This window comes from Amia ocellicauda, chromosome 4, assembly GCF_036373705.1.
Source record: "Amia ocellicauda isolate fAmiCal2 chromosome 4, fAmiCal2.hap1, whole genome shotgun sequence".
NCBI lineage: Eukaryota > Metazoa > Chordata > Actinopteri > Amiiformes > Amiidae > Amia > Amia ocellicauda.
Genome location: NC_089853.1, coordinates 23,927,337 through 23,949,571, shown reverse-complemented (window position 1 = coordinate 23,949,571; position 22,235 = coordinate 23,927,337). Strand labels below are relative to the sequence as shown.

Genomic DNA, 22,235 nt, shown 5'->3' with positions numbered 1-22,235 from the left:
TATACATAGGGACGGCCTCATGCTTTCAGGCAGTCAATCAGCAGCTGCAAAATATCCTGGCGATCTGAAAGATAGCCAAATGAAAAATAGCAATTGGAGTAGCCCTAACACTGTAGGGATGATAGCAGATCCAGAACAAGCTTTGAACTTAAGACATTTGGACAATTCTAATGGCTCTCATCCTGAAAGCCCAGTATTGTCCCCTGAGATCTAAAATGCATCTGTTTTTCTGTGTCCCCCCACCCTTCTCTTTAGGTGTGGCAGTGCTCCTTTAGACCACATCTCATTAAATCGGTTGTCCAACATGAGGAAGAGATATAGGTAAGCAGTGTAGTAAGCCTGTGCTTAAGTTTGCAGCTGTCAAAACAACAAGGAGTTTTACAATGATGTTTTAGCTCCATATTGATCTGTTTTTCTCCCATCGTTTCTTATACAATTTGAGATTTGTCTGTTACTCATTAGATTTTAATGACATTTAAATATTACACTTTTCTTAGAATATCTTGCATATGAATATATTGTCATTAACTTCTTTTTGATTACCTAAAAAAGCTTATTTGCTTGTTTAAAATGGGAGCAGGTGCTCAAAGGGATTTGTTTTCCATTTGCTCTTTGTAGGAATGGTTTGGGACCATCTAAAGAAGGCGAAGCACAGTATTCAGTAGTCCATTGTACAGGGTACATCAAAGCCTGGCCACCTGCAGGTATTTACATCACGTTCAGTTCTTTCTAGTCTAGATTGTAATCTCTGCTGTAGGCCAGTATTTTCGTGGCATCAGCTTGCTACAAAGCAAGATGTGACCTTCTATGCCTGGTACAGTTAGAAGCTTTAAAATTCATTGTATGTATAATGTCTAAACTTTTTCATTTGCATAGAATGATTTCTTAGATGGCATCATGTTTTTAAGAGCTGTTAGAATTTAGTTTGCTTGTTTAGGAACTACAGGGTGCACAAACTGTTTATTTCACAGTACCATTATGAAACTGAATTGACGTACCAGCATGGTACATGTATACACTCTCAATCCGGTATCCTCAGTAAGCACATTCTGGTGTTTTAAATCTTGTGCAATATTTTTTTTTCAACGCATCACACTGGAATTCAAGCAAAGGGCATTGCAATACGAGTGGGTGTATTGGATTTGTTTCAATTAGGTAACAAATTGGATTTCGCACAAAATCTTAACTGGTGACACATCCTCTCCTTATCCTTTGTTTCCAGGAGAACTGAAATTGAGACCCTCTCGATTTCTACTTAGTTTTTCCTATGTGTGGAAGCATTTTATTTTCTTCAGATTGTTTTTAATATAATCTTAATGGCATGTCCAGTATTAATCCCTTTTTTAATTCCCATTAATGTTAATGGGAAAAGATGACCCTCATTTATATCCTCCATGCTTAAAAGGAGCAGTGTAGTTACTTTTGCCTTTGGTTTCAGCACTGATAGTGTATTTAAGGTATGAATTAAAGCTTATGGTATTTTATTTTGATAGTATTGAACCATATATATTAAGATGAGTCAATAAGGAAGAAATAAACTTTTTAATTCTGGAAAACTATAACAATGGAAAATCTAACTGATAATTTTGGAAAACAGTCAGTTTCTATTAATATTATAGTCCTAGATATAGATATCAATTTTAGAATTGATATCCTAAGGTTGAGACCTAATTGAGTATGAATCGTTTGGTTGGGGGAAAAGGGCATTAGCCAGTTTCTTTTTTGTTTTGGTTCAACTATTAAGTGCTTATACATTTTAAAAGCATTGCCGTGCATATCTATTGCTAAATGTATCCAAACTGTGCTGTTTGAAATAACGGCATAATATTGTAAAATACAAGATATTTTGCATGCAGAGACACTGAATCACAAAAAAGTAATTAATTTAAAAATGATCTTTTGTAACATAACTGTGAGGGGTGATATTGCATAGTAAGTGGGAAGATGCTGGTTAATTAAATATTTTACGCTACAGTAACCTTGCATTGTTGTTGCAAAAAGAGAGGCTAGACTCGGACATGACTTTTTCTTTTAGACAGAAAATATTGAAATGAGTCTTTATGCATAGATCAGAATAGTATTCAATATTCAATTTGTGATTTACAGAACTGAAACACTGAATAGTTACTGAATCAACTGTCAAATTTGCACATGATACTAAAATAGGTGGCTCAGCAGATACACTCTCGGCAGCACAGGCTATTCAAAGGGACTTGGATAACATTCAGTTGTGGGCTGACACCTGGCAGATGAAATTCAATGTGGACAAGTGCAAGGTATTACATGCAGATAATAAAAATGTCCACTTTAATTACATAATGGGAGGAATAGAACTAGATGAAGTAACACATGAGAAAGACCTAGGAGTCTATGTGGACTCCTCACTTTCTCCATCCAAACAGTGTGGGGAAGCAATAAAAAAGGCAAACAGGATGTTAGGGTATATTGTCAAAAGTGTAGAATTGAGAACAAGGGCAGTAATGTTCAGACTGTACAATGCACTAGTTAGAGCTCATCTGGATACTGTGGACAGTTCTGGGCTCCACACTTCAAGAAAGATATCGCTGCTCTAGAGGCAGTTCAGAGGAGAGCAACCAGACTTATTCCAGGTCTGAAGGGAAAGTCCTACTGAGAGACTGAGGGAACTGAACCTTTTCACCCTGGATCAGAGGAGACTACCTGCGGACTTGATTCAAGTCTTCAAAGTCATGAAAGGCATCGACCACATCAAACCGGAGGAGCTTTTCCAGATCAGCAGGGACACACAGACCTGGGGACACAAATGGAAATTGGGCTTCAAGGCATTCAAGACGGAAAACGGGAGACACTTCTTCACACAGAGAGTTGTCACCATCTGGAACAAACTCCCCAGTGATGTGGTTGAAGCTGAACATTTGGGAACATTTAAAAACGGACTGGATAGTATCCTTGGATCACTAAGTTATTAATGCACACCAAACGAGCACGATGGGTCAAATGTCCTCCTCTCGTTTGTTTACGTTCTTATGTTCTTATGTGTTCAGAGGTTAGAGGGAGAGATCATTCTTTATGCAAGCATTATTCATCCAGAACCAGGTTTGCAGCATCCTTCTTCTATCCATTCATTCTTTGACAGATGATGATGTCACATGTGTTTTTCCGCTTGCTCCATTCTGCAGGCATCAGAGCACAATGGCTTGCTCGGAGATATATAATTTTTTTTTTTTTTTTTCTTTTCTTAAAGAGAGACTTCATAATTAAAATGGTTTGTGCAGACTAGGACAGTATTTCCCTGGCGGTAGTTTATATAGGTCTCTGATAATAATTTTAAAACCTTTTGTGTAATGGTACCTAAGGCTCTGCATTTACTTTCAACCCATGGTTTAAATAAATGGTGAAGTTAAATTAGTGACTGAAGTTAAATGAAGTAAATCACATTTCCATTGTATTTATAAATAGGAAATTCACTGTGCCAGGAAGAGTCATTCAGCAAATTAGAATAGTCATTATGCGACATGGAGACAACCATCTTTTGTACTTTTAAGTCTTTAAAAATGAGAGTAGGATACTGAAATCTTTTCTGAAGTTAAGAAGCCGATGAGAACAGTTTATTTTATTATTATTTATTGCTATGTGGCAAACAAAAGTTTGCATTGCTTTTCTCACCTTTTGTTAAATATCCACTTCCTTAAATGTATTCTGCTCCTTTTGCTCAACAATTGACTGTTTCATCTACAGTGAAAACCTATAAAAATGCTAATGTAATTGGAGCAAGTCTTTGCGATAAAGTGAAGTAATTTTAATCTACTTGTTAGTTTGAGTTAACGTGGCAGATGATAAAACCATTGTCTGAACTGAGTGACTGCCAATTCAAATGATGTGAAGCAAAATTTCAAATATGAAACCTCTCAAACTCTATATAAATTGAGGGCATGTTATTCTGACATCTTTAATTATTTATGGTTTTGTATTTCACATTGAGGTTCTGTGTAGTAAAATACCTCTTTAATGCATCAACTCACTTTACTATACTTGTAGCTGATAGGGGAAAGGAATTAAAAAATGAATTTCCATGTCTGATTTTCAGGGATGACTATTCCTGATGAAGACACAGAAGCAGGACAAACCAGTAAATACTGCCTGGTTGCAATTGGAAGGCTGCAGGTATAGGGGGCTTTGTTTATGGTGTATCTCATGACTGGATTAACGCATCTGAACATCTGTCCACAGCTCCCCACAAAGAAAGTTTAGGGCACTTTTATATTGTGTGAAAAAAAATATGATTTGCAACCAATTATTGAAAATCAGTTTAGTTCATGATTGTTAGTTTGTCCGAATAATTTTGAGCCCCTAAGATTGGGGGAACCACATATAAAAATGGGTGTAATCCCTACACCGTTCACCCAATTTGGATGTAACTACCCTCACGTTAAAGATGAAAGTCTACACTTCATTTCCATCTTATAAAACCTAACTGTATATATTTGTAGCATAGCTAGAGTATAATAAACTTATTGCCACAATATTATGTCTATTTGAATATACTTTCAAACTTCCAAGGGCAATGGCACACTTTGTGATTGAACTCTGTAATGTGCCTGTATCGTGCTCCAGGTCACCAGCTCACCAGTGTCAATGGACATGAACGGGCTGTCAGTTCCCACTGAGTTCCTGTCTCGTCACAGCTCAGATGGAATCATCACTTTTGTGGATCCGCGCTGCATCAATGTGATTGGGTACCAACCCCAGGTTAGTCTATTTCCGTAACACCACAATTCTTGAGGGGCTACAATAATGTCAACTTTGTTTTCTTCTGCCTGAGCACTGTATGATATAATTGAAGTATGTTGTTTTCTGGTGAAATGCCTACCTGTTTGTCTGAAATACTCACTTTCTTTAATTTGGAGGTTGTGTGTGTGTGTATGTATGTATATGTATGTATTATAATTTATTATTATTTTCTTTTAACCTCTTCAATTGCTTCATTGCCCCCCACTTTTTCTCTGCCAAAAGCAAGCTGTGAGTTGCAGCAGTTAGATGTGCAATCAGCCTTCCGTTTAATTTATGACTTCACACCTTGTGGAATATGGATAATAAATCTCTAATCCTGACACGTTCATTGAAATATTGATGAAGGAAATGCACACTGCTCCATGCCAGGTTTCGCAGTGGAAAGTAAATTAGTAAAATAACACAATTCATGTGTATGCTATTTTCCCATCAATTATAAATATACAGATTACAACATTCTCCCTAGAAGACTGTTTTTGTATTGTTATTTAATGATCAAATTTGTTCCTAGCAGCTCTCAAGACACGCTGCCTTCCTATTTTTCTTATAACTCAAAAAGAATGCTTTGACAGCATTATGTTGGTATTATTGTTGTGACAAATGTGCCTTGAATGATGACAGGGGGTACAGTGCTAGAGACCTACATACTCTGGGACAGGTATACTTGACAGGTTACAACATATGTGTGTTAAAGTATGGCAAGATCAATTTACTAGTATAGGAAAAGTAAGAATGTAATATTCTTATTTCCTAAGGTTTTGGGATCAAAATCCACATACTTAAGAATGCATATACTGTACACTTCCTGTACGTGAGCTTATGTAAAAGCTCGACTCTGTGAAACACTTGCAGTGTTGGAAGACATACATCTAGTTCTTGGGGAAGAGCAGTTTTAAGAGGACTGGTGCATGTAGCATATTTTTCTATTTGGATCTTACATGCTCTTGAATCCTGTCCCATTCTTGCTGTATGTTGAGTTTATGTAAGGGTAAGACCGTACCATAGCTTTCGTCAAGGCAATTTCATATTTATTTTTCAACGTCATAATTTTTTCTTCCCCTGATTTTCATAAGGATCTGCTGGGAAAAGACATTTTGGAGTTTTGCCATCCAGAGGATCAAAGCCATTTGAGGGAGAGTTTTCAGCAGGTACGTGTCAAGCTGCCGAGCAGGCAGAGGATGTCATGTCAAAACATACAGGCACTGTGCACAGAGCTGCCAAGGACCAGCAATGGAGAAGCTCAGAGTAGTGCTTTAAACTCAATCAGCCAATTATTGCTGTACAGATGTGTTTATTTTGCAGCTGTCTCTCAGTACATCTTAATAAAGTGGTTCACATATTCAGTCCAGGGTGCTAGAGGGGCTCAGATATTTCTTTCATTTCTGCTATGCCTTAAATTACTTATCTTCTGTTAAACCCACAGTTTTTAAGAAGCATCTGAATTTAAAATACCTGTTAAACATACCTATTATATATGAATATATATTTATTTATATATATATATATATATATATATAATCAGAAATTACATGCTCTGTTACCATCTCTTAAATTGTAGTGTGTTTACCAGGGCCTTTTCCCTGTGTGGACTACTCCAACGGGCCATTTCTTCATTCTTATTTATTCACGCTAGATTCAATATTAAAAAACTTTTTTTTTTTTCTATAAAAAAAATTCAAGGACATTTGTCCATTTTCTATTGTCAAGATGTGATTGATTCTATTTCTGTCTGCACCAGGGTTTAATCGCAGAGCAAGATTAAAAAAGCCAACTCTACCCATTTATTTTTTATATTAAATAAGATGTATTGATATTTTCTTGCACTGTTTTATTTGATTGCCTTGGAATTGCTTTCCACAGGGCTAAAAACATAACATGTGAAAAAAAAACCTAATGCTTCAAGCAAAGTGAAAAATAGTCTGCTTTCAAGAATAAATGCTGCTTCAAGCTGTCATGAGTGCAACAACTAGTTCACATGCAACATTGTTACATTATTTATTTTTCTTTCAATTAGGGGGTTCAAAATATCAGTAGACAATTTTCAGTTCAATTTGAAAATTTGTATTTAAAAATTGGTTTACTGGTATACAATAGCATGGCACAAATACCTAGAAAGCATTCTCCCAAAGATGAACAAAAAAAGTTCCCATTGTTAACCTAGTATTTCTTTGGCATAGATGCCATGACAACTTCTAATGTTCATCTGGGTTTGGATTACATACAATCTCTTAAAGGGCCTATGGCGATTCAGCAAAAATGCTACATACAAACTAATGCTATGTCGAAATCTTGAGACCTCACAAAGCTTACCTGGGATGGATTCCCAGGTCTTAAAACATGCTTCTACATCTGTTCTTATGAAAGAGCCTATAAAAAGACAATCTCATCTGTCAAGGTAGATGAGATTCACAAAAGCAATGCATTCTATTGCTAATCTAAACCTTTTATTGGAAAGCAGTATTTACCAAACCTTTAAACCCCATTATATGAGAATTTGTTTCACATAAGCTATTTGGCTGGTTGGCATATTATTTATCTGACGATGGAAAGAAGAAACAAATATGTGTGTTTGGAAAAACCAAGCTGGTTAATATTGATGGAAAAAAAAAGTTTTTTTTATTTTGTAAAATCATTCTTATTACAAGACAGTTGTTTTTTTGTGAGCCCAGTTTAATTTTGAAGAGCTCATATGCTTTATAATATTTTTCTGTTTTTCTTGGTGTCGTCTTTTTGTTTTTGTTTAGTTTTTTCAGTTCATTGCACCAATATCTCTGTCAGATGATAGAGTGGGTGGGGGGGATTGTGTTTCATATCTAATTATCTGATTCCTTATTGCATAAAGCAGAAGATGACCTCCTGTTCACTCCTGTTAGAACATTCTTATCCTGCCCAGCTGTTGACGTTATCAGTCTGAAGTTGATGCTTGAAGGAAGGGAGAAGCATTGAAATAATTGGTCATCTGTTTCATTGCTATTGCCCATCTTTTAAGGACCTGGCGTCTAGGAAAAATAGTTTTAGCTGATAGACAAGAAAGAAACATAAGACTGATTCGCCATTTTTTTTGCCAACAATAATAACCCCAGCTCTATCTGGACTTCCAGAGAACAGTTTTTTTTTTTTTTTTCTTCTCCTCCATACATCTGTTCAATAGGAAGCTCAGAAAACTGCTCTCTATATTGTATTTGTGTTTTGAGTTGACCTTTAGGTGTGGTGGTCAACACTGTTGACAAGGGGATATGGCTTTTCCTAACGCAGATCTGTAGATTTGCAGAATTAAACATAACATTGGACCTTTGCTTTTATCTGAAGAAGAAGGAAAAAAAAAAAGGTTTGACACCAATCAAAGTAGATTTGAGGTTATTAAAGGCATCTTAAAAAAAAAAAAAAAAAAATAGGCTTGGAATTTATTGCTACTTGTGGAAGAGGAAAGTTTTATTATTTTATTGTATTTATTTTGTTTGTTTAGCAGCCATTTCAAGTTAAAATTAAAAGAAGAAAGAGGAATGACTGCATTTGATTAACCACAGAGCGAATGTTATGGAAAGAATGTGCACATAGAGAGTAGTAATGATGAGAAGGGGTGCCAGGTTGCTGCTGCTTCACTGTTCTGCACTAACAGTGGGAGCCCCGTTAAATGACCTTGTGTTGCCCAGGCTGACATCTCTGCTTTGTCTTTGTCACCCTGTACATTTAATGATTGCATAACTATGGATTAGGTTTATTTATATGTAGGGAATGTGTCCTTTTACTCTATTTATTTTAAAGAATTAAAGGTTGTGAAATTTCATTTTCTGAGCAAAGGTTCTTCATTCTCCCCTCCCATCTGTGATTTCCATTCCCTCTAGGTTGTCAAACTGAAAGGTCAAGTCCTCTCTGTGATGTATCGATTTCGCACAAAGAATCGGGAGTGGATGCTGATCAGGACCAGCAGCTTCACATTCCAGAATCCATATTCTGATGAAATTGAATACATAATTTGCACCAACACGAATGTCAAGTATGTTTTCCTTTTTCTTCCTTTTTTTTTTAATCCATATCCTGAATTCGGAACTCATAACTTCCTGTCAAAGCATTTGTTATTGGCCGGGGGGGGGGGCGGAGAGTAAGTCACGCTCTCAGTGTGCATATCTGAACACAGTGGCCTGCAGCCTGCTACTGTGATGGAAAGATGTTGACATTTAAAACTGATACTCTGGTTTTGCAGATTCTAAATATACTAAAAGAGAAAGGGAAGTTAGCATAAATGTAGAAGCAACATCTACACAGACACGGACATACATTTCTTCAACTGTTGTAATTAATACCAGTCTAATGTAATACTCCTGGCATTTTAAAGCTGAAATGCTTTGGAATGTAACCAAAGTTAGTTATTTTGTGGTGTAAGGAATTTTAAATTAATGTTTCGACACGTTTAATTATTTTTTTGTTATTTAGGTGCTTGCCTGGTATTTGTTTGCTGTCTATCTTCTTTAAAGTCTGATGCCGTTAATTTAGGTCCTCCAGGTACCAAGACTGCAATGGTAAAACTATGCAGGTTATGCGAAAAATGACCTGCTTAACAAATCAGCACAGGTGTTTTTGTCATCTGAAAATGCCTTCACTGAAACTCAGACAGAGCTGTTTTTCTGTCAGTAGGGGGCAGTGGTGGTTTTGTTGTTCTTGGTCATCTTTTCTGGCAGTGATATAGGAGGGAGGAAACTTCCTTAGGAGGTTCCATCGGAAACTAAGCCCAATCTAATGCACAAAAGTGACACAGAAGGTCATTCAGTGAAGTAGTGATCCTTCCGATTGATGTGTGCTCTCCCAAAGAAAATATCCTGCCATTTGGAAATCTTGATTTTTAATGAATCCCTGATCCTCATTTTCACAGTGCACCGTACCATTTCTTCCACTTAGTCTGAACCTGCTGTTCCTTGTTTTATTCTCCTTGTTTATTTAAAATCTGTGTAGAATATGGTAATGAATGAAAATGACTGAAGAGCTATTGAAATAGCGCATTGTCATTCCATGATTTCATAAAATGCGTGTATAGTTAAATTACACATCAGTGGACAAGCAGTACTGGATAAGCTTTTCCTTATTGCATGTCTTGAAGGATTTCTGCATTCCTGACATTTCACTTATTTTAAGCAGAGCCATTCACGTTGTATGCATGGCAACAATGCCACATGAGCCTAAAAATAAATATCTATGCATATCTATCAATAGGTCTGCATCTATAACTCTATACCTGTAGCAGTGCTATAAACGCTCTTTATCAAATTCAAATTCAATGCATGGCGGTGCTGTATGGGAATACAACTTTTGACTTGTTTCTGCCATCACATTTCCGTCTGTGGAGATGTAGCTGGGTGTTAAGTCTGCAGCAATTGAGGAATGTAAATCACAGCTGGATCGAGTGGGAGGGGGCAGCATGTGGATTATTAATCAGAGTGATAATATCCCAACCATGCAAAAAGAATTTGACATCTGTGACCTTGAAAGAAAAAATAAACCCCTCTAGAATAAAATGAAAAAGCAAAAATGCAATTGACAAATATGTTTGACACATTTATTAATTAACAGTACTTTTTGTGATCTGAAGTGTGCATCATCTATTCTCATACCAGGTCAAGTAGATGCAAGATGTGCTCTGCTGTAAAATTTAAAAAAATGTATTTGAAGGATTTAACCATTTCTTAGCCAAGATATCAGTTTCAGGAGCCGATGCTTATTTTCAATTATGGTGTGCCGTATGATGTCCAATACTAAACAAGTCCTTGGTTTAATAATTTCTGTGATCTTTTAGTAACCCCACAAATACATATAATTTAGCGGCATCAGAATGCTAAAATGGAAGTTAAATTGCTTTAGTGTTGTTACTTGTATTACCCTAAGACAACTTGCCTTATTTTTGTGAAGTGCCTGTAGAGATTCCTGAAAATGGTTCACGTGCTTAATGCTTACATAGAGAAGGATAATTAGTTCTCAGCTGTGCATGTCAAACTGATTTTGCCTTTTTCACTTTCATGCAATTAACTTAAAAAAAAAAAAAAAAGGAGCTTTTGAGCATATTATGCAAATACCTAACTTGGTGGATTTGTAGACCTTTGAAATAATGTACACGCATCTCTTCCTTTGACTCCAGTTTAAGACTTGAATAACATTCCTTTAGTTATTAATGGATGTGGGTTTCAACAACATTTACAGATTCACATTTTATAGTACACCAGTTTTATTTTCAAATTCATGTTTTCAAGTGGCTTCTCATTTGTTCCATTTGTGAGAATTGTTAGTGTTTTATGACAGCATTGTTTGCTGTTGTTTGCATTTGTTAAATTGGACTTTTTATTTGTATTTTTTTATAAAACACTCAAATATTCAGAACACTTCTTAAAATGAATTGTTTTGGAGATTGTTTAAACTAAAAATAGCAGTGCATGACAACTAGTCTTTAACCTTGGCTTGTTTTAAATTACTTAAACCAAGGTGTTAAAAGTCAAATCTTTTGGCCTAGTTAAAGAAGTGACTTTAAAAACATTCCTACATAGCACAGAATCCAAGTTGCTAACACACTGCCTCAGCTTGGCACATCTGGCTTTAATTTTCACACCAAATAAGCTCCAAATTCTTCAGCTACTAAGCAATCCCCAGTTGTTCCTCATTTACATATACTTATAAACTAAAATGGTTTCTTGCATTACTCTCATTGTTAAAATTAGTTTTTAGGTCAAAGGTTGATATTAAATTATTCTTACTGTGGAAACCTTTTGTGCATTATTTAATTTTATTTAATGTCCAAATGATAATGCTTCTTTCCCCTTAAAGCACGAGCGACATTTCTGTTATTCATATCATTCATATTCTGATCCAGATGACCTTGTTTGCACTTGCTCCTGATGTCTCTTTGGCAGAGTAAGAGTGCATAGCAATAAATTCACGTTGTGTGTATGTTTGGAAGGTTTTGTAGTGAGCATTTGACACAATGGGGTTTTGGAGTAATTGCCACTGTTCAAATTTTTATTTTATGTGACAGTTTTCTTTGAAGTGGCCTTTGTGATTTGGTAGTTTAAATTGAATATACTTACTTACATTAGTCATTTGACAAACTTATTTTTATCCAAAGTGGCAAGGAGGTGCCAAACAGGGGTCAGACAATTACTGCTGCCAATGCATTCTTTAACTTTCATGCAAAGGTTTGTCATTAAGGTTTTTTTAATTTATTTTTTTATTGATTTTAAGTGTTTCAAGATGTAAACAACCATTTCAGCTTTTCCCCTTTGGAAAAACTGTTGAGGATGGATCACAATGAGTTTCTGAGCCTGTTTACAAAAGATTGCTGTCTCCTGGTGGGCTTGTTTATGGTAAATGAAGCATAGGGCATATTGTGGGAGCTCTGGGTTAATTTTCCTGACTCCTAAGACATACTTAGGCCGCAATATCCAGATATTTGAATCAATACCTAACACCTCACAAACACACCACTCTGTTTGTTTGGTAGATAAAACATACCCTATTTATCATAAACAGGAAATTAGATCCTTTGATATTCTAAACTGGAACGTTTATAGGAAATCACAACATGCCTTTTTGAAGGTTATGTCAATAGGAAATTATTAGAAGTTTTGTGAAATTAAAATGTATGGATATTTTTGATACTTAGTGGTGTTTATTATAGGGGGGTTGTTTTTTTATTCTTGTTGCTGTTGTTCAAAGATAAAATGTTCCCAAGCACTAGAAAATAGAAGAAAAAGTATGTTAAGGGTACAAGTATGTATTGCATTAATGAATGGATGTCTAGACTGGACAGCTGTTGCCTAGAAATAGAGTTGGAAGTCAATAAAGCATTATTGCCATTCGTCATGAAGATTGTGTTTTCGGTTGCTCTTGGCTGAGCTCCTATAACTGTTGTCTGCTCTGTGTCTGCAGGCAGCTCCAGCAACAACAACAGGCTGAACTGGAAGTACACCAAAGGGATGGCCTCCCCTCCTATGACTTGTCCCAGGTAAAACATAATCCGAAATCATCCAGTCAGATCAGTCCCTTTGACCAGCACCCTCAACTCCTTCAAGCCTGATCTTGTTAGATCTCAGAAGCTAAGCAGGGTTGGACTGGATGGAAGGATCTCTTAAGTGTTGGAAGTGGTGTTGGTTGACCAGTAGGGGGCATGCTTCCCTCTGGACCAGAAATTCCTCAAAACTAATGTCCCAGTACAGCGAAAGGAGGCAATGTGCTGTAGGAGTTGCCATCTTTATCTTTTCTCCCAATCACACTTTTTCAATCGGGCCTATCAAAATCGTTTAATTGGCTAAATATCTTCTCAGTTCTCCACCTGTGTGGTGTTGCTACTGGCAAAAATGGATGGGGTGTGTCCCCTTCCAATTGGGAAGGGCTTGGCAATCCCAAAGTGCGATATCAGTATTTCCTATTATGATTCAGAGGAATCCAAAATTATTTGCATAAAGTTGCTTAAGTTCTTCTGTTTCCATGGTTTCCAAAGGTACCTGTTCCTAATGTTGCCGGGGGCGTCCATGAAACCAAATCAATCGACAAAACGGACACCATGTTCTCCCAGGAAAGAGACCCACGCTTTGCTGATATGTATGCAGGGTTATCTGCTAGTAAGTTCAGCAGTTTTTTTACCTTTTTTTGTAGTATTTATTTCCTTGGAAATTTACACCTAAAGGCATAGAGCAGTGGTCTCAAACTCAATTCCTGGAGGGTCGTGTATATGCTGGTTTTCTATCCAACAGAGTCCTCAATTACTTAATTTGTCCAATTCATTTTTCAATTTGACATATTTCAAAAATATATTGTGAGGTATTTTACAGTTGATGGTCTAAAAGTGCATTTGATTCAAAAATTCAAAAGATTAAATGCATCTAGCTAATTAAACAATTAGCTAATTAAGTCTGTTGGAACAAAAACCAGCATATACACAAGGCCCTCCAAGGATTGAGTTTGAGACCACTGGCATAGTATGATTTTCTGTCACTCAACAGACCTTTCTGTTGTGACACTTACGTATAACACCCTTATATACTATTACAGTTTTGGTTTGTTTATTTTTTGACCTTTTTTTAAAATTTATTTTTTAATGGATATTCAGCCTAGGGTTTCCTGCACACATTTGCAGGGGCAAGGTTGTCTGTTACGGAATTGTCGAGTGGGGGGGGCGGGCGCTTGTGGATCGTACAGTGGAAAGGGGTTGTCCTTGTGGAATGTCGAGCAGGGGGGGTTTAGCCATAGTGAACAAAAGATTTTGTTTGTTTTCTCTTCATGCATTTGTTGGCCAGGCATCCACTGATTTTGAATAGCACTGCAGGAAACCCTGCTGGCAAAATCAAGTTGAAAATGAAAAAAGTCCAGTATTAACTTGTTTTTTAAGTCCTTGTACAGCTGGGTGTTAATTAAAACGTATATATTATAGCAGCTGACAAAAAGATGATGGCTTCGTCATCAGCAACAGGAGGCCAGCAGCTCTACTCTCAGGGCAGTCCTTTCCAACCAGGGCACACTGGGAAAAGCTTCAGGTACAGGTGTTTCCAGTGTGACAATGACTCTGTCCCGGATTTACCAACATTGCCTATTTACATTTTTACCTGAACTGTTACATTAAACAAAATAAATGTTTAGCTGTTGTAGAAAGTGTTATTTAAAATGTGTATTTCTAAACAGTAATGGCAGAACAGTACTGTGTTGCAGACCAGTAACAATGCATTGATTTATGAAGAAATCAAATGGTGCTGATTTGTAAACTACCATTCATTCACAATTTACAGTTGTATTTTACAGAAATAAATAAGGTTGCTTTTGTGTCTGTTTTTCAGTGCACTGAGGTTTTTTTATTGTTTAATGGTTGGCTTTGATTTCTTTATTCACTGTGCAAACCTTCAAGTTCTCTATTCTTTTGTCATGAGTGTTGCTGGTTTGTGTTTCAGCTCCTCGGTGATCCACGTCCCTGGTGTGAATGAAATTCAGCCATCTTCCTCTGCAGGACAGAACTTGGCCCAGATTTCTCGTCAGCTCAATCCAGGGCAGGTGGCCTGGACAGGCAGTCGACCTCCCTTCTCTGGTCAGGTAAAGACTCTTTAAATGCTTTATGGCTGTATTTTGTTCTGTTATACTTTGAACACAACACTTTCAGAAGAACAGATTTCTTTGGGTCTTTTTCTGTATATCTGCAATAAAGTACAGAGAAAAATGTTTGGTGTACCTGATGTGTTAAACACTCAGTATTGTTTTATTTTGTATTTGATATTTTACTGGAGTATCCTTTTGTTGTCATTGTTGTAGCAAATCCCTGCACAGTCTGGAAAGGCCCAGTCGTCTCCTTTTGGTATTGGGTCAAGTCACAGCTACCCAGCGGACCCTTCCTCCTACAGCCCCCTCTCCAGCCCTGCCACCTCCTCCCCCAGCGGGAACGCCTACTCCGGCCTAGCCAATCGAAGCGCAGCCTTCGGTAAGACGTGCTGCATGATCGTGCCCAAGCCCCGGGGAATGCATCATGCATTAGCCTGCACTTGAATTAAGTGTGTGTTTTGATCTCCCAAAGAATTTCGAAAACACTTGTCTAAGACAACACCAACGTAAATCCATCATTACAAAACATGAACTGTAGGGATTTGATTAAATTAGATTGCTTTCAGGGACAGATTTGGAGTTGTCAGATATTTTCCTGCGATTTCAAACTGTCAGTATTTACACTGATGATCAATCACACCACCTGTTAAATGTTATTTTCTTCACAACACTATATACTTTAGGGTGTTTCTGTTCTGTTTAAGATTTCATAATTTTTCTGAGCACCAAACTGCATAATATTAAAAAGATTTCCATAGGATGTAAACAAGAGTATCATTATTGACATTGATATAGTTCCTTAATAATAATTCTGTATAATCATTTTTACATTTGCCATAATTTTGCCAATGGTAAAAACCTTCCATAATATTTAATTGGTGATATGAAATTTTGAGTTGGAGTGAAACACATTGGAACAATGCTGACTGAGACACTACAAAGGTAACCAGTTGATTTATGAATGTTTTACACAGAACTTCCTTAAAGTCCACTTACACAATCAAACCTTTGAAGAGATCTGAACTGCAGAAAATACAGGGAAGATTTAGTCTTTGTGTGATGGATATTTTAATTCCACACGTGTATCATCATGAGGTTGCTGACCTCAGAGATCGTTGTATAGTTTGCATACTACCGCTGTGATTCCAATGAAAACGATGAAATGCACAAGAGTTAAATTGGGTTATTAAGTCTCAGTATGGGTTTTGAAATGGTACTGGGGATATTTGAATAGATTTTGTTTCTTGCCAGTCCCAGCTTTGCTAAATGAAAAGGCATCTTTGTTGCAGGAGCATTTTGACTCCGTCATGAGCACCACTGAGTCTTCTGCGAAACGTAATTTTTGCTGTGTTCATTTGAATGTGTTTGTTGTTATAATATATTTTCAGAAAAGATTCCATTCCTATTAGGACAGTGATGTATCTAAACCCACAAGAATTATACCAGCTGGTGGAGAAATGAAAGCATGTATTGTCCATGACCAGATTATTATTTTTAAAAGCTGCATCACTAACCAAACTGTTTTTTTTTCTTTGATGTAATCATTTTTTTCAGCACTTAACAATAATTAAATAAAAATTGTAAAGCAAATCTATTTTTTTATTTTTATGGATTGATTTGATTTATTTTTAAATGTCTATATAGTAATACATTTTTCCTTAGTTAGCATTGCTCTCTTTGGTAGCCTTTGGTAGGAAAAGTTGAAGTGGTGCATCAGTGCTGACTCTCTCCTGTAGTTTACCTCCTGCTTCGAAGGTCAGCAGTACAGCTAAATAGATCTTGTATATTTCACCATCACACACACATAACATCTATATAGAAATGCTATTATCTATACTAATCTTTTTTAACATGTAGCATGGTTAAGCTCTTGACAGATGCCATAATTCTAGTTTTGCTGTAGGCATTCCAAACTATTGCCTATTGCCTCCTGCTGCTGGATTTCTGAGATTTATGGGAAGAGTAAAAAGTATAGTCTGTACAAATTGTTACAGCTTGAAGAAGAGTCCCTTTCACAGATAACCATTAAAAACACATACATTTATTTATATATATATATATATATATATATATATGGTATGACCTATATTTTTATTTTATAATTTGATACACTGCAGCCAGCTGGAATTTGCATAACTAAGATGTTACAGGGAGTAAATTGTACTAGGGATTTTCGCATTTGGGTTCCAGGAAATTAACTCCACTTTGTCTTGAACTTCGGCTTCCTTGGTGCATTAATCCAGAAAACGCTGCCATAAGGGAAACTTGTCCATTAACTTGAATGATCACCTGTCAATAAAACCATTAAAAAGTAGAATCTGCTTTTATTCTTTTTCAAGTAGGGAGTTTGAAATTGCCCAGGTTTTGGTAAAGGGAGAAGGGTAGTGAACTTTATAGTTGGTTAAGCAAAGTAAAACCAAATGGAGGGAAAAAAATAGGATGATCACATTAGTGTCTGATTTACACTGCAGTCTTGTGAAAATGGGGACAATCAGAAATACACTGTTAACTTGTTTATCATTCTCCTTTTCCCACAAGCCCCCAAGTGGGGGAACCAGATCTATTTTAAGCCAGGATAAACAGATCTCTTTGAGGTTTACAAAGTGATAATGCTCCAGATAACCATGTGCTTTTGTGTTCAATCTGCTTTTGCAGGATTCAAGACATATGCAGTTCAGATGTGAAAAGATATATACTCTGTGAATTATGGGTCTGATCTTGGTGTGATATCAAAAATAAAATATGAGTTTGGAATACCAATATATAGCGTGTATGGTTATGCCAGCAGTCATCCTTTTGACTCCATATATTGTCCAAGTGAGTGAAAACGTGGATTGCATTATTTAATCCAGGAGAGGTTTATTAACTCATTCTTCACAATAAACCCACAATATTTTAATTGCACCCTGATTTAAAATCCTCATCTGAAATGGGTTTAGATTTCATTCTGCTTCCAACAAATATATAAGATTTTAATTAGTTTACTGTTCTGTTGAATGTGGTAAAAAATAAAAAGGATTTTCAGCAGAGATGGTCTGCACTTAGTGTCTCTCACAAGATTATTGCTTGGTGTTAAATATTATTTGTTTTTTAAATCAATAGGTGGAGGATGTCTGTGGAAAATATTTTTACTTTATTCCATACTCAAATTAAACTATCTGCATTTCTACTTATGTTTGTAGCTTAATGTTTGGAATACCTTTCAGTCGATATTAAAAGAGTAGGCTTTGTGTATATCGATACATCTGATGTGATTGACTCCTGCTACGAAATTATATAAAACCCAAAACTTCACACCATGTTAACAGTACACACAGACTGTATTAAAGGTCACACCAATCAACATTAGTACTGGGGGAAAAAGTAAAGCTTACACCATTAACAGTGGAATATATACAATGGTTTTCATATCTGGTCAGAAGAATATGTTTAAAACTTAGATGAATTGGTTGTAAAATATTAATTAACATATGGAGTACTTTGAAGTTGTTGTAAAGACCACCTCTGCCCAAGTCATACATATTGTTGTCAATAGAATTGTGGTATATGCACATTTTCTCACCTCTGCTGAAGGGTTCAGTGATTTCTGCTGTTAGAATCAGGACTTGGTTGCATCAATAAGTTATGGAGAAGATGGATTTGTTCAGTATTGTGGAGATTGGTGGTGTTATTGTTGTTATGATTATTATGTACCTATTTGTTATGTATTGTGTAGGTGTATTTTGTCAGCAATTCAAAGACCTCATCATTCAAATGTGTGTTTTCTGATCATGATGTTCTTTTTTTAGTGGAGCTAAGGCTGAAAAAGAACACGTACACTCTCATTTCATGAACGTTATGGTTTTGTGGGGCAGAAAGAATAAATAACCGTCCTCCAGGTTTTCTGGCCATGCGAATGGGAAGCGTCGTCAAATTATTTCAGGCACTGGTTATAGAAAACTTAAACTAAATCATAAAGAACAGTGATTTGCAGACGGTGCTATTGCCCGATTGCTTTGAACAGAAAGAATTTCAGGTTGATTCTACCTGTTTTAGTAATTGTAGGACTATGTAGATCTTGGTTTGTGTCTTACAAGCTTGAAAATGCAGAGCTATATATTTTTTAATTGAAAGTATGAATAATTTGATGTGAATTCACAGAACTGTTCAAATGGTAGCCTGAACATTTATATTCTGATGAATTGGCAGGCCTCCTTTTTCAGGAAATGTCCTTCATCAAAGATTACAAGGCCTGGAAGTGGAGTTTGGCAGTGAATGAGCATATTACATCACAGTATTCAACCAGGGAATACCTTTATGAGCCTATGTGAAATTTCCCTTCTCTCTACTTCCCCACCAGATAATTTCCAGGAAGTGAAGATTGTTCTCCTTAATTTCTCATGGCTGTCACAACGCCATTTTCACATCTTCCGGATGAAGTGTGCTGCAATTCGGGGAAAAACTAAAACAAACTGTCATGAAACAGACGTCCTCCCAAGTTTATATATTTCATTGAGTACAAAATGTTTAGAAGAGTTGGGATAAGCATTCAAAATTAAATGCTATACTGACTATCTTACATGGCACATACAAACACTGTAAACAAAATGTTACCATGTGTTCCTCAAGCATGTATTCATGTGTACTGTATCCCAATATTGATGTTGCAGCTGAAGGGGGCCAGAGTGGCGGGCAGTTCCAGGGCAGGCCCTCAGAAGTGTGGTCCCAGTGGCAGAGTCAGCACCACAACCAGCAGGGCGGCGAGCAGCACGCACACCCCCAGCCCAGCCAGACCGAGGTGTTCCAGGTGAGCACGCTGCCTACATGCCTGTAAATAACTGGCAGGCCACACGAGGTCAAAGAAAAGAGTGTGTCTATGCAGTGCCAAAGGATGAGGTCACAGATTACAATTCCCAGGTAGAGTATTACACTGCCATCACTCACTCCCATCTCACTCCCAAAAGCACCACTATCAAGGGTCCCACCAACGATTTACAAGAAAATCGGAACCGGAAACTCAAGCTGCCACATAAAGAACATTTGCTTTTTTGTGAGGGAGGGAGTGCGGGAAACTTCTAGGAAACTGAGGTGAAATTTACGTTGGAATCAGTATAAAGGGTTAAATTCCATTGGAAATGCTACCAGAAGCATACTGTAGTGCTAGTTTACCCTTGTCAAGAAATGGAACAAGAGAGAGAACGCTGGCATGCTAAATTCATCCGGAGTCCCAGATGGAAAGGTCTCATGTCCGTGAGAGGCAGGGGTACTTTCCAACTGTGTTTGTTAATTCCTTAAATGTACATGACACTGCAACAGGAAGAAAAGAGTTTCAGATTTTTCAACATTTGGTTTCCTGTGACCTAAAAGAGTTGTTCTTCTCCTTTCCTGTGACCTAACAGGTCTGTCCTTTTCTGTGTTTCAGGATATGTTGCCGATGGCTGGGGATCCTACGCAGGGTACAGCCAATTACAATATTGAGGATTTCGCTGACCTGGGCATGTTTCCTCCTTTCTCTGAGTAATACAGGGAAGGGAAGAGAAACTTTTAAACATCTCCTTTGCTTATTTCCCATTTCTTTCTTCATCTTGAGCTTTAAGTCCAGCAGAGGTCTACGGCATGCAGAGATGAACGGGAAGAAGCATTCATTGTGTACAAGCATGAACTTTAGGGCATTTCAGTAGGAGAAGCTTCTCACCTTAGTCCACCACCGATACTCATTGTATTTCATATCTGAACCACAAAGTACTTCCCAAGGATACTCCAATGACAATGTATTAGCCAGGAAGAACTCTGCATCATGCACTGTTGCTATAGTGTGCAGTACCTCATATATTTAACGTGCAGTAAAAGGAAAAACAAGGCGTTGCTTAGGAATCACCTTGGAGGGGGATTCAAAACGGCATTCCCAGGCACTCACTCCCTTTTTATTTCACACCTTTGCCAAACTGTATTATTTCATGCAGGTTTGATTATGCAGATGTACATTAATGCTTTACATTAAAATCATCTGAGGGGGGGAAAAAAAGTATTTCAGCTATAATGTGTATAACCTAGGTCAACTAACTCAAGAATTGAAGGATTCAGTGTTAAGAAAAACAAAATGAATCTGATTAAACTAAACTTTTGAAAGTAGTATAATGCAAAGCTGAAAGTGCACTTCATACTGCTAACAGCACCAGCCTCAGGCCTTTAAAGAAATATAATTTAGCTTCATGCAGTTCAGGCTGTGGACAAGCTAACTGTAAAATGTATCTTGTATCCTTGCTACAATTGCATTTTTGTTACACGATCTTTTCAAATGTTGTTAAAGGAAATGTATAGTAATTTCTAGTTGGGATATTTTACATTGGAAGATTGTATAATGCAACTGTTCAGAATGAGAAATGGGTCATGAATCTCAATTATTTTATACTTCAGTGCTAATCACTAAATCATGTACGTGGTTTTGGTTATCTTTTGTAAATAATGTGACTTGAAAAAAATGTGACGTTTTTTGTTTGTTTTGTTATTCATACACTGCTATACATTGTGAAGGATTAATATTCATAAGAGTGTGCAATGTGAGTAAATATTTAACTACTAGTCCTTAGTCTGTTAATTGTACATTGCGGCTAGACTTTTAAAACAAATGTGTAAATGTGATTCATTATTTTTGTGTAACTTTATAAACAAATGTGCTTGTGCCGATAAATTCTTATTGTGTTATACGTGTCTTTTAATTGACCATTTGCAACACTGTTGTCACGGTTTATTTGTTGACAGAGTATAATAAGGAATGTAGTGACGGTTCAATGATATGCATCAGAAACAACACTCTCTGATTTGAGATTGGCTTCAACACTGCATGGCCCTTACTAATGAGGTGTTTTTCCTTGGGAAACAAATATAATTTTCTTCAACAGTTCGTGTACTTTATACTTTCAATTAAAGGAGAGATGGAGCACACGTATCTGTGGAGAAAATTAAATGTTTTAAGTACTCGTGTCACTCATGACTGTGTGAACATGTTTTACAGCCATAAACAACAATGCTCTTCCAGGAGGAAGCAGAGGGTGGATGTGAAATGTGCTGAACAGAACATAATCACAGAGTTCCCAGGGGGCCGAGCGCAGTCAGGAGGATTTTACGTCCGATGAAAGATTGTGGGCGTAGGCTTTATTCCCAATGACCCAGAGGTGGTTTTGTCAAAAAAAAAAAAAAAAAAAAGTGTTTTCTTATTGGGATGTTTCATGGTGTACTTAACCCTTGTGCTCTGTCATAATGAAAAAAAAAATAACAGTACATCCTTAAAAGAACACCACCTCATATTAATCATTAAGTGTCACCACCAGAGCGGTATATGTAGTTAATGTCCTGTGAGTACAATCTTGGGACATTTTAGAAAACAAGAAAATGCTGTTATCTTTTTGGATTTGTCACTTCAA

The 22,235-nt window shown here is 36.7% G+C and overlaps 1 protein-coding gene across 2 annotated transcripts in view; it reads left to right on the top strand.

Annotated features, from left to right (window-relative positions):
* The window catches only part of arnt2 (aryl-hydrocarbon receptor nuclear translocator 2), a 45,310-nt gene extending 23,794 nt beyond the window's left edge, over positions 1–21,516 (top strand). The window contains exons 7-19 of one of the 2 annotated variants that reach the window (XM_066701517.1): positions 256–321; positions 619–704; positions 4,067–4,143; positions 4,594–4,728; positions 5,844–5,918; positions 8,616–8,767; positions 12,679–12,754; positions 13,250–13,370; positions 14,183–14,282; positions 14,691–14,829; positions 15,046–15,211; positions 19,482–19,618; positions 20,234–21,516. In XM_066701517.1, coding sequence (XP_066557614.1) covers positions 256–321; positions 619–704; positions 4,067–4,143; positions 4,594–4,728; positions 5,844–5,918; positions 8,616–8,767; positions 12,679–12,754; positions 13,250–13,370; positions 14,183–14,282; positions 14,691–14,829; positions 15,046–15,211; positions 19,482–19,618; positions 20,234–20,332 — 1,429 coding nt within the window. In that variant the 3' untranslated portion in view covers positions 20,333–21,516. Of the gene's footprint in view, positions 1–255; positions 322–618; positions 705–4,066; positions 4,144–4,593; positions 4,729–5,843; positions 5,919–8,615; positions 8,768–12,678; positions 12,755–13,249; positions 13,371–14,179; positions 14,283–14,690; positions 14,830–15,045; positions 15,212–19,481; positions 19,619–20,233 lie in introns of both variants that reach the window. The other variant, XM_066701516.1, reaches the window with a different exon arrangement.
* Positions 21,517–22,235: the final 719 nt, after the last annotated feature.